Source organism: Theobroma umbraticum, unplaced genomic scaffold, assembly GCF_002168275.2.
Source record: "Theobroma umbraticum cultivar Fairchild unplaced genomic scaffold, ASM216827v3 scaffold_146.0, whole genome shotgun sequence".
Classification (NCBI taxonomy): domain Eukaryota; kingdom Viridiplantae; phylum Streptophyta; class Magnoliopsida; order Malvales; family Malvaceae; genus Theobroma; species Theobroma umbraticum.
The window spans coordinates 7856719-7873513 of NW_018397265.1; the positions used below are offsets into that span (position 1 = coordinate 7856719).

Consider the following 16795-nt stretch of genomic DNA (forward strand, 5'->3'; position numbering starts at 1 on the left):
CCAAGGCAAGGACAGTACACAGCTATTGAAACTAATCTCTTCTTTCTAGATGACTTGCTGTCTGTTGAGTTAATATTTACTTGTTTGAATTGTTTAATCTTCACCTACATTAATGAGTTTCATATAAGATGCAAATACAATTAGTGTCTCATGCTCTAGCTGTTGAAATATCCCTCAGGATCCATCAAACCATTTTGAATGGAAGCTATCCAAAATATTTCAGCACTCTTTTCCCTTAACTTCATAACAATTATATGACAGTGGTAAGTTGAAGTTGTCCTTCAACCAATTTTGATAATGACGTTATTCCTAACAAAATAGATTAATGGAAATGATACTTTCATGCTTTCTTCTCCTTACCCGTCAGCAGCTTTCGGATGAACTCATCTATATTCCTATCTGAGCTGCCACCTACACTAACGGCTGTCTTAGCATGCTCCCTCCACTTTGATGCACTACTCTTAATCTCCCGAGTTTTTTCTCCATCCATGACTTCCCTTAAACACTTCCCTAGTTCTTCCCTCCTCACAAACCCTTCTTCATCCTTTTTAGCTCTCACTCCTACCATCCACACATCTTCTACAAACTTAGCATTCGTTGGCTGGTCACTCCACTGTGGCACACACACCATTGGCACGCCTAGGCTCAAACCCTCCAACGTTGAGTTCCATCCGCAATGTGTTACGAAGCAGCCGACGGCTTGGTGAGCCAGCACATCTAGCTGGTTGCACCATGTAACGAATAGCCCTCTTTCTCCAATTGAGTCGATGGACTCAAGCAGCAGCTTGTCTTCAAACTCCTTTGTAACCCACAGGAAGGGCATATTGCTTGCTTTTAAGCCCCATGCTATTTCTTCAAATTGTCTGGTTGAGATGCTTGCCATGCTTCCAAATGATACATATACCACTGATCTCAATGGCTTTGAGTCTAGCCATCGCAGGCACTGGTCATTGTTTTGCTTCCACAGGCTAGCCCCGTAACTTGTATCTCCTTCAATTTGATGATCTAAGTAGAATGAAGGCACCAAGGGGCCAATCGTTATCACAGGCCAAAGTTCCTTCAGAGCCTTGACTAGCTTTTTCACAGAGCAAAGCAATGAACAAAAATGAGAAAAACTTGATGATCTTAAAATTCTTGTAACCGAAAATCAAGTGGTTGTGGAAATAGTAATTAAATGGATCATTCTGGGTTAAATGAATCAAAATGTTTGACTTTGATGTGACAACTAACAAACTCCTAAACCTGGCTTGGTCATCATGGAAACTGATTGGAATCTTATCTGCAGAAGGCATCTAAGTTTCTAAAAGCAGACTCTATCATGTATTTATAGTATTTCCTGACATTTTGATGAAAATCCATGAATAGTTACTCACAAATTCATGATGTCTGAGGTTTAGAGATTAGAGCTTTATCATTTTTTCTATTTCCCTTAGTTATCGCTCGTCAGAACGGTTTGTTCAGATAATCATCACCTGGTAGTCTCTGTTTATAGCCTGATTACTTCTAGAGTGAATATGTTCCGTTTAGCTATAAAGGCTGTGAACAAAAGGGATAATCTGGGTAGTTACCTCACTTTCCAGTTCTTCAAAGGAGTTACAGAAGACCCAATCATTTTTACCCAGAGTTCTGATTTTGTCCATGATCAGTGCTAAATAAGCAGAGTGACTTGTAGGGTGAGCAAGAAAACTTGGCAAGTCGGAAAAGCTCAGAGAAGGCAGGCCAGGCACCGATGCTGCTAAAGTTTCTTGGTCCAAAGGCAAAGCCAAGCGCCCTTGATTGAATTGCCAATACAAAGAGCACACGGAAGCTGAGTTTGTCAACATTATAGCTGCATGGATGCCAAACTCTTTAGCTACATCACAAGCCCAAGACAGCAATGAATCATAGACAACGCAGCTAACTGGTTCCCCTGAGTTGTTGAACTTCACTATCAGCTCTGCCAAAGTTCTTGATCCCACTGTTTTGAAGGACTCCAAGTAGGCTTCTACACTTGGAGCTTGCTTGAAGCCTCCTTCATCGAAGCCATCAGAGATTGGTTCGATGGCAAAACTGTTTGGATGGATGGAGTTGATGGTGTAGTGAGTGGCTGCTACTGTGGCCTTGACTTTTTTGGAGGCTAAACGTTTAGCAAACTGGATGAGGGGATTCAAGTGGCCTTGGGCAGGGTATGTGACCACCAAGACATGGACTCTCTGGTTTTGCATTTTCTTTCTTCCCCAGATTTTGCTTTGCTTAGTCAAAACGATAGAAGGAATGCTAAATTTGAAGGCTATGCTTGATAAGGCCTTTTTAAAGAGAGTCACGGTGGAAAATGGCAGCTCGTTGTGGAAAATTGGTTCCTCTTTAGACATTTGGATTTGGTGGTCAAGAAATGAACCTGACTTCGGGTAATAGCATAAGCCAAGTAATTTTATCAACATTTAGTCCAAGCCTACCATTGAAAACTGCTGCTGGTGATCGAAAGTCATATAGGATAGATAGGAATGCAGGTTCCCTTTAATCAAACAAATGCATATCATTTCTCTCCATGCATGGCGGATTTCACTTCACTCTCCTGAAGCAACTATAATTTTACACCAAAAAATCTGCCTAACTCTGTGAAGTGCAGCTATACATTTACAGTTAATATGATACAAAGGGGTACATTTTCTGATATCCAACAAGAACAAGGATTTATAAACTAGCAGCTGTATCTACACCTAGGGATACTTCCAAATTGTTGAAATCTACAACTGCATACAAAATTTAACAGGGCAGTACTAGGCTAGCACTACTCTTTGCAACTGTACCTGTAAAAAAAAAAATATTACAGTCCATTGCTATATCTCACACCTCGAAATTTTTCCTTAACTCTTCTTTTTATAGAGAACCATTTCAGCACACTGAAAACCTTTGTCCATCTCCTCTGTGCTTGAACAGCAACAGTACGTTGCAAAAGGAATCCATCAACGGCAGTTTGTAGATCAGCTTGAGATTCCAAACCAAGGCCCGGGGTCTGAAGATCACTATCAAAAAATCGAAGATGATCCTCATCACAGAAAGTCTGAGTAATATCTGTGTCACAGATCAGGGAATTAGTGACTTGGCCTGGATAACTCAAAGTTTGGTCATATCTAAGACCCATGTTTTCGATACCATGCAGAGCATAGTCGTCCAAGCCACTCATACCCCCAACTGAATAGATGGTTGAAATGATATCTGGTGACGAAGCACTTGGTTGAGCATAATCAAATCCACCCATCTTTTGAGAAGATAAAAACTTGCTACCATTAGAAATCTGTGTCTTGGCTGAGCTTGTGTAAGGAATATTAGCTAAATTTGAAGATTCACCAATGAGAGAGGCTTCATCATCAAAAGAGATAACTTCTTCCCAGTGCTCAAATGCAGAAATTACCAAGTTTTGAGCTTCAATCTGATGGCAAAGCAGATAATTAGAAGCCATTAATGACAAAAGTAAAGAAACAAAGAAATAAAAAGAAACAAAGAAATCAGATGAGACAAAGGAAGTGTGCCTTCTCAGTTTCTGACAGCTTATCAATTGTAACATACTGGCATTCTGAAAGTAGTCCTGTCACTTGTCCCACAATGTTGAAGGCCACACCAGATTTCTGTTGAGAACCAGGAGGGCAGTACAAGTACATCCTCTTATCAAGCACGCATGTCCGAGCATGCTCCACAGTGACTTCCCACATCTTAGCAGACATACCGGTGCCAAGGATCTGCACACATCCCAAGAGACAAATTTTGCTTGATATTAACATCTAACATCATAAATCCTAACTTGAAGCAGTTAAAGTGGTTGTTGATGAAAAGTCCACATGAAACCTGGTGAGACTTAGACAAAGCATGGATCTCACCAATGCTAGGTTACATTTTAATCTTCCAAATTACATCCTTATTGCTGATGAAAAAATATCCTGGGGTCAGTGTAGTAAAAATTAAAGATGAATGCAGACATAGGGTCCTAGACAGTAAAATGCAAAGCTGGAAGGTTAAATGGCACTCAAGATTATGTTGTATATGTCCAACTAAGGACCTTGTTCAGACATGAATTCTTTGTGATATAAACCTATAACATTGCTAATACGAATCCTTTTCGAAAGATACCCAAAGATGCTTAAATTTACAGACTGGCTTAAAATTGATTAAACACCGGAGTATTTTGAAGCTTGTAACAACAAAGAGAGCCTTCTAACACATTGGGGGCAATTAAGCAGTTGAATCAGTTGTCTTCTTTTTAATTTTCTGATGTTCTATCGCCAATAAAAGAGGGCATTTGAACAAAGAAGATGGTAAAGAAACTGGAACCTTCATTAAAAATTCTAAGCAGTGTACAAAGTAAGAGATAGAGCAGTAGAGTCTCACATGTCGGAGCCTTGGAGGGTCTACAAAGAGCATGGTCAAGAAATCCTTTACAGTGTTAATATTTTCTCGACTCAAGCGCTTATGGAAAGCCCCATCTTTTCCAATTTTCTCTAATCTCCATACTTCATCAGACAGAGATGGAGGATGATGCTTCTTGTACACTGCAACCCGAAATCAAGAGTTGAAACGGAGTATCATCAATCCATTTCTCATAAAAACCCACAAGTCAATGCATATACAAATTATAAAGAAAACCAAAAAACAAAGAGGCAATCTAAACTTTCAACAATTCCAAATAACAACTTCCTCATTTCTCCTGTGTTTGGAATTTAAAAGCCAATTTTGCTCTTTGCAAGTCAAGATGAGATTAAAGGTGGAGAAAATTAGACAGAAAACAATATATAGAATATGTTCAATATCTTGGTAACATCATTTCTTTTGGACTTGTCACAAAAGCATAAAATGTAAAATTACAGCAACATCAAAATTTATATTTTAAGCTTTTAATCCTGTAGTAACCATCACTACTCAAAGTGACAAGCATCCAAATTCTGAGCCTGAAAACATTTTAGATCTTAAACCAAGCAGAAGTATGCCATACAATAATTAGCCACATACTCATAAAAAATAGTTAAATAATTATGTACTTACATTCACCACGATGATCCCTGACAACGAAGGATTCTGTCTTTGCTTCTCTTACTCTAGTTCCATCAGAGCCATCCACAACTCTCGCTCCAAGTCTAAAACGACGGCTTCTTGTCCAGCTTGAATTATCTGTAAATGAAATCTCACTCACTAAGCCGATGCCCTCTGTGAGAGTTAGAAATGCATCTCCAGTAAGAAGAGGTTTCTTTCCTTCTCTCTCTCTTACAATGTTATTCTTAAACTCTTCAAGTGTCCAATTGTCCCCCTCATCACCATCAAAATCTCCCTCAAGGACTACAACTTCTACTTTGGCAGAAGACTCAGGGCCAGAGGTAACTATTTGTCCAGTAAGGGCATCAACTATAGCCACCTTTATGGCAGAACATTCTTCTGCCTCGATTCGAGCTCCAGTGAACACAGGAAGGGAGAGATTGTTTAAGAATTGGAGTTGTAAACTTCTTGATTCGGTAGAGTTTACCTCTTTCCCACCATTCCTAAAATCAAACAAGACAAACACGTGGTTTAGTATACAGTGAAGTTAACATAGTTTTCTGGGCAGAAAATATTTATAGTTCATACTTTTTTCATCCTTCTCTGAGTAGAATTCTTACCTTTTCATATTGTTCAAATGCTTTCGAAGAGCCATCTCAACTTCCTCTCTGACCTACAAAACATAGGACCAGTGATTTATATCCATTTCCTAACACATTCAATTATTTGTTAAAAAGTAGTGTGCAGAAACAAGAACTGCTAAAAGATATGGGAGCCTGCCACCAATAGATATGAATATGTGTTTTTGCTCCATTTTTCTCACAAACTAAGACACTAGATGCCAGACACCATAACATGGGCATTTACAAAGAAATACCAAGAACTTCGGACAAAAGAAAGCACAACTCTATTTGATAGCACGTCCAGCCATTGAAGCAAAAATGATTGAATTGATATAACATTCAGTGCACCAAAGAGTTATTCATTAAAAACCTGCATAAAAAGGCAAACAGAAGATGCCAAAAGAATTTGTTGCACTGAAAAACATACAAGACACATTTGTATGACAAACTTTCAAGCATCAGGGTTCAAACATTTTAAACAGGCCAAATGTCTGTTTACTATGACAATTCTAGTTTGCACCTTCAGTTTTGTTTTATCATCCTTGGTATCTTATCTGAAAACTCATGCAAAATAAAGCAAGAAAAAGACAGCTAAGTAGAGGAAATATGTTCCAAAGTTACAACCTATTTTGCTGTAACTCGTTAAGGAGCACGTGGTCCAACAAGTCTTAATGGCTACAATTAAGTCAGATGACTGATTATATACTTCAAATGATATCTTAACAAAGATATTTCATCTTCAATCTATCATAGTTTAAAAATTAAAGATCACATTCTTGATTTAAGTGATGAAATCTGGACTTATGTTAGGATCTCAAAAGAATAAAAGAGAGCAATTGACAATATGCAATAATCTTAAAGTTCTTGCAATCAGTTTTCAAAGTTGTTAAAGCCTATAAACGTATAAAGCCACCCTGAAGCTGAAAAACTTAACAGGGACTATCTACTGCCATCATCTGATTGAGAATTTGAGAGTACCACCAGAGCAGGCACAAGGACCATAAAGTGGTAGGAGACAGTTAGAGCTACACTCTATGTTACTGTGACTCACTGTTTTTCCTTAAGTGCCAATGTCCAACACATATCCTATGGCTATAGGTATGAAGTTTAGACCCTTCAAATATAAGAACTTCAAAAAAAAAAAAAAAAGAAGAATGCCTGCATCAATGTTGGACACATACCCATATCCGACACTCACTCCCTCGTCTGAGCACCTAGGCTAAACTTAATTGCTAAAAGTAAATGTCACCATGAAGGAAAGAAAACAGGACATGGTAATTTTATGATTTCAATTCTTGAGAGAGGCATCTTCCCCTGTGTTTACAACCTTTGGTGTAACATCGAAGAGCTCATAAAATGCTAAGATGTAAAATAAACATACAGCTCTAACTTCATTGTTAAAAGAAATAGTATGACAAGATTTGAATGGATAAAAGTGCTGAGAAGAAAGCCAAGCTCATTAACACTCTCTCAACAATGTGAATATAAATTCTAAACTTGTTCTTGTTGAAAAAAGAACAAAACAAGATAGAAGCATTGCTGAAGTAACATGATCAAAAGAGGGCACATACCACCCTACGAATCAACGGCTCCAAAACTGGCTCAAGCCAATGCTGAATTGATTGCATCTTCATCACCTCATGAACCACACTAGCAAAGTTTACAAACAGATTAGCAACCAAAAGAAACACCGTAAATGATGCATAAGTTTACATGGATTATAATTACAATCATCACAAAACATAGATAGGCATAAGGAGATTCAACTACATACACAACGAAAATATATTTAAGCCAACTCACTCCATGTCCAACATCAAGAGCACAACCACTATTTTTGACCATGAAAATGACCATGCATACAATTTCTCATATCTACCATCCTCAATTAAAATATCAAATATTTCTTTTTATAAAACAAAAGCTAGTGCCAACTAAACTCTCCATGGTAAGACAGCAAAATCACCTTGCCACCTTGGCTTCCCAACACTATTGATAAAGCATATACACGTGACATTACAACTTTAGACCATCTTTTACTATCCTAGCCTATCATTCTGAAGACAAAAACTAAAACCAAATTGAACAAAAATGCTCCTGGAAGTCCACAACAACAAATTGCAACAAAATGAAGTCCATAAGGGCAACGCACATTCAATTAGTTTCAACATTAGCAGAAGAACTTTAATCACATTACAAACTGCCAAGACATATTTCAACAACAACAACAACTTTACCAAGCAAGTAATAAACCAAATTCAAGTATCCACCCATCTATTCACTTCAAATTAAGGATTTCAACCATATTAAACACATGCAAAGCACATTAACCAAGACCTTGAATTCAACCAGTAACAAGCAAATTCGTTTTTTTTTTTCTTTTGTTATAAATCATAAGGGACAACCGACCACATTCACTAATAAATTTCACCAAAGAAGCAAAACCCAATTCATTTCTTACTCACTTATTTAGTTTCGATTTATAAACATCAATTAACAAAGAAAAAGGAAAACTTTCAGCTAAGAAAGTAAAGTTGTGTACTTTCTCAAGGCAGGAACCCTTCTACGTTTATCTTGATCAGGACTATTCCCTTCTGATGGTCGAACCTTTCCATCTTCCTGGGGCCTCTTCTGCGACATTATGACTATGAACTCCAACAACAAAAACACCCCAAAAGCTAAGCGATTTTGATGTTGGGAAACGATGAGGTTCATTAACAAAAACCAAGACAACAACAGCCAAAGAACCCAACATGCAGCACTTGAATAAAAAAATGAAACCAGCAAGAGTATATATACTATTCATTCATTAATAAATGCTAATCAATGAGTGAAATCCAAAAGACCGAAAAGAAAGAAAAAACAAAAGCACCCCAGCACTTAAAACCCTTTTTCCCATCTCACTTTCCTATCCATTTTCTGAATTTGGCTGTGTCTGGGATGCTTCTTCGCCGTGAAAATTATCCATCATCTTTCCTTCTTTTTTTTCTCTTTCCTCTCTTTCCCTTGAGTTTAACGTGCAAAGGTGGTTGTGTTTCTGTAAGAGGGGATTTTTGTCCCCATGTGGGGCCCGACAAAGCGCGTTTTAGGACTAGTACGTGGGTCCCGCATGGGCCAACGCGCTATTTTCCTTTGTTTGTTCCTATCTAATCTAACCGTGTAACTTGACTAATCTTCTATATGAATCATTCTCAGTGTAGATTGGATTTGCTTTGGTTTGGGCGGGGAATCCCGGGGCCCACTTATTTTTCTGAACCCATTTTGATTTCTTTTTTCATATTAATTAATAAATTAAATACTGTTTTTTCGTTAATAAATAAATTTAAAATTAAAAAATATTTATATGTTTGTAATTAAGTGATTGTATGTAAATACTATAAACTAACAATACATCAAACATAAACTTTTGTTAATATTCAATTCCTTTACCATCCTTCTGGACTCACTAATACAATAAACTTTAGGTAATTACGTGTTGTTTGCATGACAAGTGTACATAACTTGCTCTGGTCCATACAAACTATCATCCTTCCTAACTAATAATGAAGTTAGAGTGAAGATTGTGCAATCCATCTAATCAATGTATTATTATACATCATGATGACGAGGTATCATATGAATGATAGCAAGATGTTTTGGAAAAATATATTATACATCATGATGACGAGGTGTTATGCAAATAATTGTAAAATCTTTTAAAAAAATTTATTTTAAAAATAAAATTTATTGATTAATGAAATATGGAGTACAGACTTCCATCATATCATTCAAGAATAGATAAAACATTTTTTTTGATGGATAATTATATAAAAAATATTAAAATTTAACTCAAATTTTAAATTAATCATAAAATCGACAATTTATTCCTTTCCTTCTATATATGACTTATACTAACCTCCCAATACCTACTTAACAAGCCTTTAATTGCTCTAATTGCATCTAGGTTAGAGCAAGGATGAGCACGGTGACAACCGATCGCCTGAACCACTGCCTTATATATAAATATTACTATTATGAGTGTCATTTAATTTGATTTGAGAATTGAAATATAGACAATTAAAAGTTCTCTAAACGTCATTAAAGAATGTAGATCTAAAAAAAAAAGAGTTATAATAATCTCAATCATTTAATATCAATCCATATATGAATAATTTGAACCAAAAATCGATATAGCTCAGATTAAAAACATTTAAATTACAAGTATTTGAAGTCGAAATGATTTAATGGGTGGTCAAGTGGAGCTTGATAAGTGAATATGCCCCTCAAGTAGGGAATGGTCCTGATTGCTGATGCAGCTGGTGTGCCTTTCCCTGTCTCGTGATTACTTAATACCCGCCATTGAAATCAACCATCAGCTCACTCTCCTTCTAGGCTTCTACTGCCAAGCATAGCAAATGGAAATCAATGTGCTTCTCCTTGGTGTCTCGACAGTTCAATTGAAGTGGCAACTTGGTAGGAAAAGATGCCTAGACCCTAGAGTAAGAAAATGGAGCGGAGTGAGCATGATATGAGATCAAATAGGGTGAAAGGGTCCAAAGATTTGGATTGAAAAAAGGAGATTCGTCCTAATGCAAGAATCATAAGGTACGTACTTTCTCTTCCCACTTCCACGAATCTTCCTTTGTCTACTTTTTATTCAACCCCAACTAACTCTAACTCCACATTCCCTATGTGCCAACTTGAAGGAGGGGTAGGTCAGGTCGGTCTGTCCATAGCTTGGCGTTTTTCATGCATTGAAAATGGACAGCTTATAGCTCTCAATGTTACTAGCAAAGCTAATATGTTTCAAGATATTTATGGTTTTGTCATTTTGTAATGTATAGCTCTCAATGTTAAATTCCTTTGAGGACAGCAAAGACATTCAATTTTTCTGGAATTTACATTCTACCCAAGTAATGAAAAATTATCCATATCATTTATTTACTATCGAAACCAACAAATTATTGGGACTCCAGTTGGAGGGTGATATGAATAACCATAACCATTACCATAAATGCAATGCAGCCTTATACGTATGTCCTTCCAACACCGAATTAATTATAAGAGTATTGACATATGATGCTGACTTCCTCACGGGAGGGAAAATCAAGTATCGTGATCATAAGTCGAACACAGTTTTTCGACCACATATTTGTCTACCCATGTTGGGTGTCTCTAACTCTTGGTTGATCACGTACGGTACGAGCAGCAGATGGGATGCTCCCTCCCCATAGGGGAAACTTGGGGTTGGACTGACAGTGATTACATGATGTGTGGTTGGACATGAATGGGAAAGGACTGCCCACGTGCCACTTGGCTACTGAAGGGTGGCCCATATTTGTCAGCCAGTCGTACATGTGACTGCGGTAGGGCCCCATGGGAGGATGGAAAGGGAAATACATTTAGTATTTTGACTAGAGGAAGGTGTTGGATATATGCCAATTATTTGATTGAATGATTGATGAGCTGCGCTTAATCACACAGCATTGCACTGCAAATTGAAGTTGACAACTTCAATAAAAGAAAATGCCTTAGACATATCTTAACAAACGATGACATGATATGACATATTAATATGATTATATGATATTTTTCATTTAATAATCGAAAATATATTTCAATTCCAATGACCTATGAGCACAAGAGCATCAAAATAAGAGCAAGAATTTCTCAATGTGACTGATTTTGCTGCATAAAAGGTTTCAGCACCACTATATCTAAATCTCATCACAACCATGACTGAAATCAGATTCTTTCTCTTTGTTAAGCAATCAATCAAAATTCGAATCATGGATTCAAGGACGACAGGGTGGCTAAATTGCCAAGATCTAAAGGAACATTTCCGAATTATATGACATCGCATGTCTGCATTATCTTGCAATTTCTATAACCTGTGTTTCTATGCCTTCTGCTTTTCCTTGTTTCAATCTATCATAGGTAGTTTACAAACTGAGGAAACAGTCTATCTCGCCACCAACTTACTTGTAGAGCAATCTTTCCATAAATTTATGTCTTGCCAGAAAGAATACCTGGTTGTATTTCAGTGATCATTAGATCCACAACCCACAGTAACCAGCCATGCTGCATGACCTTCTTCTACAATTAGTTGAGTCAACTCCACATTCCTCATCAGTGAAACACCTATGGTCCCCACGAGAATCAGGGACGTGGCATGCACTCTCAATCTGTTGGACACCATATCCTGACCTCAAAGCTGTTGCAGGACAGACTTGTAGAGACATTGCACTCGCTGGTCTTGTTGGCAGTCCACTCTGCACCGTTAAACTTATACACATTTAGTCTGGTGTTTTTGCTCCTTATATCACTATTTAGGATGGTAAAATTATGGTATTTTTATAAACGAATAATTAAGAAATCAGAAGGACAACCTTTGCATATGTCCAGTTGGTAGGAATGTATGTCTCTGGAAGCCTCTCATGCCAAGAACTTAATATCGGAAGAGGATGACCCTCGGTTGTGAAAATATAATTCCGATCAACCAAAAAAGAATCATCAAAGAGAAGATACAAATACTTGCACCTACAGAAAATGGCAATGGAATACTTAAGAAACAGTGTCGGGCTGTGGAGATGCATTTGTATATCCTAAAAAAGGAATACGAATCAAAAAATTATCTCACGTTTCAGCAAGAAAGAAGCTATGCTGATGATCTTCCAACTGCATAGTTGTCACATCTCTAACACTTGCAAATCCTCCTTCCACTTTGGTGTATGAATTAAGAGAGTTAACAATTGATTCACCAACTTGTATGTACCAAGGGTCTGTATTCATAAAAGATTTTTAATGTCACACATAAGAGTAAATTCATTACAAAAACCAGCAGTCAAAAGTACCTATGAGATAGTGAATACAAAACTAAGGAAAACAAAAACTTCAAAGACACAACAGAAAATACAACTGGTGAAGAAGATTAGCACCTTTAGTTGCTTGATATAGGTAAAATGTGGACTCTGCCAACTCTGGCCGCAGAGGATAATACTTTTCAGTAGGATGTAACATCTGATGGTCCAGCAAGTACCTAGAAGGATTCCATACTTCAGGTCACTATTATTTGGATGAAAAATGAAATTATAAAAAACCAACCACATGTCCACAGTCATAACCAAAAGACCATAAGCTCTTAAACTTCAAAAGTCCAATACCTTTCTGGTAGAACTCCAAATTTCTCCCATACATAAACAAACTCACGGTGTGATGAATTAGCAGCTCCAATATCCCCCACAAGAACCTAATACAAGAATTCTAACATTAAATTAGAAGACCCTTTCCAAGGAAACAAACTAGGAACCTGGTGTCAGAGGCTTCAGTTACTTGCCTGTAAACCAGGCCAAAAGGCTTGAAGGCTTGTAAGCTGCCAATATGTTGCTTTTCCTGTCCTCATATCAGCTTCATGGTACCTTTATTACAATAATGTGCTCACAATCAGTTAGTGTTAATTTGACTAGCTCTCAAGTAAAGTTATTGCTATAGCCAGATGTCAAAAGTTGCATTTTTTAAAAATACTGTTTTAAGGCTTGACATGTGTCTTTTACATTAAATGATACCTAAATTAGAAATTTTCCAAAATTCAAATTATCAAAGAGTTAAAAGAAAGATGTGATAGAACAAGGTCAATAAGATCTGAGAAAAGAGTAAAATATTAAAGAGAACGCATTACCATAGAATTAAAGAGTAAAGCCTAGCTACCTTGGTCTCTAAGTCAGGAAAATTCCTAAAAGCTTTTGCTTTAAAGGATTTCAACCAAACTTCCAATTATTGCATGCCATTACCAAAGTAAATAATGTGTACATATATAATATGACATCAAAGTTGTTTTACAGTTTAACCTTGTGGCCAGGACCCAAAGTTTAGACAAGTTGATGGAATTAAGGTGAAAAGAGTTTTATTCACAGTAATATGCAAGGCTGGAAAGAGTATTATTGACCATGTATCTCAATGGATTTAGATACACTTCATCATAAGACAACATAATAACAAAATCTAAAGATACATCCTTAGTGCAGTACCATGAACCGTGTCTGAAATACTTCTGTACTGCAAGATAAGCAGAATGAAACATTCTCCAGTAGTCCTCCTTTCCGAAAAGAATATAAGCCTTGCATAGGTACTCATAGAATGAATCAACCCCTTAGAAAACCCACACAAAATCTATCATCAGAAAAATAATAATAATAATAATAATAAGATAAAAGGGTTGATGATTCAATCATACGATTCAATTGGAAACCATTTCAAATCTAAAATAGAAAATCAATGCCACCCATGTGACGCGAGAATGCCACTATATTCTAGCAACCTTATGCACTGCATGATAGAAGATCTTGCATGACTACAAAGTCCAGATAGCACGTACCAGCACCAATGCCAGATGAATATTCAATCCATTCCCCAGTTATCACATCCAGTGTTGTTCCCAGTAGATTTAAGGAACTACGCATGCTCCATAATTTACGTAGAGCACGTAAAGCTGCAGATTCGTACCTGGGGTCACCAGTTAATTGCGACAATGCTCCCATTTCAAGAATCAGAGAACCTGAATAGACATGGAAAATCAACAATTATAGGATTGCATACTTTATGAGACACATCTTACATTATTCTAATAAGAGCCTTACCACACCCTGAAGTGCTCGTTTCCGTAGTCTCATTTTCCATTACTCCATACTGTCCACAGAATTTTGCATTGATGCGGAGTCATATATCCTCTTAACAAACAAAATCAACAGAGCATATTCATACTTCCCAGAAATTAAAAGGTAAACTTCCAATCGAAAAGATCATGTGAGCTGAGGGAAGTCTCAAACATGCCAGTACCAGATAAAATCAGCCAAGCATCAAAGTGTCTTAGCTTTTCTAAAGGTTGTTTGCTCTATTGGTTTTGCTGGACTGTTTTTAGCACATTCGCATTTTTACCAACATCATGTAGTTTATTACTAGCACAAAATGGCCGTACATGCAACACTAATCATCACAAAGTATATTCTATTTTGAACTTCAATATGTAATACAGCTGTCACTAGCATGTTTTAGGCAATACCTTTAAGTTAATCCAGGCATATGGTAACCCAGTGGGTGTATCAAAAGCAGGTAAAAAGCGCCGCCCCAAATCTTCAGCAAGATTAAGCAGCTGGACCTTGTAAGATCCGTGAACCAACCTGTTTGTGGAATCAGTTGCAAGAATATGAGCAGAAATAAGTCCTCCAAGAAGTCTTATGTTGCACTACACAACAGAAATCAAGTGAAAAGGGATGTAATTAGAAATGCCCCATGTAAGTTGCTCAAGCTGAGAATGAAACCTACTACTCCTAAGAGATAGAACTACAGACTCCTGTAGCAATAAGTTTCAAAAATCATCAATTACATTATGAAAAACTTATCACAAACATAACCCAATTTAATTCTATCTCTGCATAAAAAGATATCATATTAGATACCTCAAAAAGATTTATCCTCGCATCAATATTGAAAGTCAGATTTTCAGATAGCCAAATAACTGCCCGTTCAAATTCTGTGTTATTACCCATGATAACCAGGCTGGGAAGAGCAGAAAACTTGTATCAGAACAAGGACTTGTCCTAAGTCCTAATCAGAATTCACACATGTATAAAAATGAATATATAGTTGGTGCTAACATGCAGTCATTAATTTATCGCATACAAATTTCTGTTTAGATAATCAATTATACCTGGACAACGATTCAATAAGAGTAAGGGCAGATCCATTATAGTCTTGTGGTAAGTGTTCAAGCTGCAAGTTGAAGAATAGATTGTTATCACACCATTGAGTTGAATACTGTCATTCTCAACTAATAATTTATTACCTTCAAATTTCCTAGCTCGCTAAGAGAGTCAGTGAAGCTTTTACTAAGTGGCTTCAGCTCGTCATGCTGTGAAGAATTGAAACATAATTCAATACCAATTGCAACAAAAGAGATATAGTGGCTTAATATATGGAGGTAGGACATCAACTGACCGGGAAAGCATGTGTCATGTAGTTGTCATATGCATGATAGAACCTGCAAAGAGGAGTATATAGTGAACAAATTGGCCGAGAAAATGTTTAAGAATATATAGATGTCAATCCAAAAGGCACAAAATTCAGATACTTGGACAAACTCAATGGAATCAGGATTGAGTTGCAGTTCAAATTATGATATAGCCTCTGATAATTCAATCAAAACTTCATCTTCCTTTGGTTACTAGAAAATTTTCTTTCCCTTGATGCATAACTCTCAAGTTAACTGAAACCTGTCATTTGCTGTATCAAGCTCAAGCAAGTGAATAGACATAAAATTTCTAGGTCCTAAACAGTGAAGAGATTGAGATTAAAACATTCATCACATATTCCCTTTCCTTCTCCTACATTGGCACGAAAATCAAAGAGAAACAACTACCCGAGCCAAAAAAAAAACTTCAAATTGATCAATACCCATTAGTCCAAGCTCATTAAAATTCAAATATCCAATAATCAAAACTGGAATTTAAGCAAAATATAAAGTGATAAAAAGTTATGGGCTTACATCTCTCTAACTTTCTCTCTCATGTGTCTCTTCTTTGCTGCCCAACGGGAATCAAGGTGAGACAGGGAAGGAGCAAACAAGGTAGGAGAAATGAGGAGGAACAAGAGAAGCCAAGTCCCATAATTGCGAGGTAAAAACATGGTCTGGTCTTGTCTTGAATTTGGACAAGAAAAACGAGTTAAAAACTGAATTTTTATGTTTTAAGAGAGAGGAAAAGTCAAGAGTAGGAGGTGGGAGTAGATCCGGGAGAAGAAGAGGAGGCTGATATAGTGAGCCAAAGAGTAGCATCAACTGAATGAGGAAATAAGAATTGAGATTGACATGGCATACAAGGAATTGGCCAATCACAACTTTGCAGGAAAGTGGATAGCCAATCACATGTTGGTCAAATGTTCCAGCTCATTTTAATGATTTTAACGAAGGTAAACCAGCCATCCATGCAGTAAACAATAGTTGAGCATGCATAGGTGTTTTTCTACCTGAGTTATTTCGATTTAATCTGGTGAACATGGAGGAGTAAAAACTGGAGTCAAATTCAAGCATTAATGCGCAGCTGGAATGATTTTCGATATCCCGTGGAAACAAAAAAAAAAGTAGTGTACCTTTGTTCCACTACATTCATATCCCATGGGGGCTAACATATGTTTTA

General features: G+C 36.9%; 3 protein-coding genes across 3 annotated transcripts; all 3 read right to left on the minus strand.

Annotated features, from left to right (window-relative positions):
• Positions 1–148: 148 nt before the first annotated feature.
• On the minus strand, positions 149–2420 carry LOC110422708 (UDP-glycosyltransferase 74B1-like). The gene is made up of 2 exons (XM_021436722.2): positions 1569–2420; positions 149–1075 (listed from the first exon to the last, which is right to left on the minus strand). Exons 1-2 carry the CDS (start codon positions 2418–2420, stop codon positions 341–343), a joined length of 1587 nt encoding a protein of 528 aa, XP_021292397.1. The 3' UTR covers positions 149–340.
• A 149-nt stretch (positions 2421–2569) lies between these two features.
• On the minus strand, positions 2570–8639 carry LOC110422707 (Calmodulin binding protein-like protein). The gene is made up of 7 exons (XM_021436721.2): positions 8170–8639; positions 7199–7277; positions 5625–5677; positions 5017–5507; positions 4366–4526; positions 3513–3719; positions 2570–3412 (listed from the first exon to the last, which is right to left on the minus strand). Exons 1-7 carry the CDS (start codon positions 8340–8342, stop codon positions 2807–2809), a joined length of 1770 nt encoding a protein of 589 aa, XP_021292396.1. The 5' UTR covers positions 8343–8639; the 3' UTR covers positions 2570–2806.
• Positions 8640–11346: 2707 nt separating this feature from the next.
• LOC110422505 (Glycosyl hydrolase family 47 protein) lies at positions 11347–16670 on the minus strand. The gene is made up of 15 exons (XM_021436452.2): positions 16147–16670; positions 15600–15642; positions 15448–15513; positions 15313–15374; positions 15062–15161; positions 14665–14847; positions 14243–14291; positions 13981–14160; positions 13634–13754; positions 12943–13024; positions 12770–12855; positions 12545–12645; positions 12247–12388; positions 11996–12146; positions 11347–11878 (listed from the first exon to the last, which is right to left on the minus strand). The coding sequence occupies exons 1-15, from the start codon at positions 16284–16286 to the stop codon at positions 11657–11659; spliced, it is 1728 nt and encodes a 575-aa protein (XP_021292127.1). The 5' UTR covers positions 16287–16670; the 3' UTR covers positions 11347–11656.
• Positions 16671–16795: the final 125 nt, after the last annotated feature.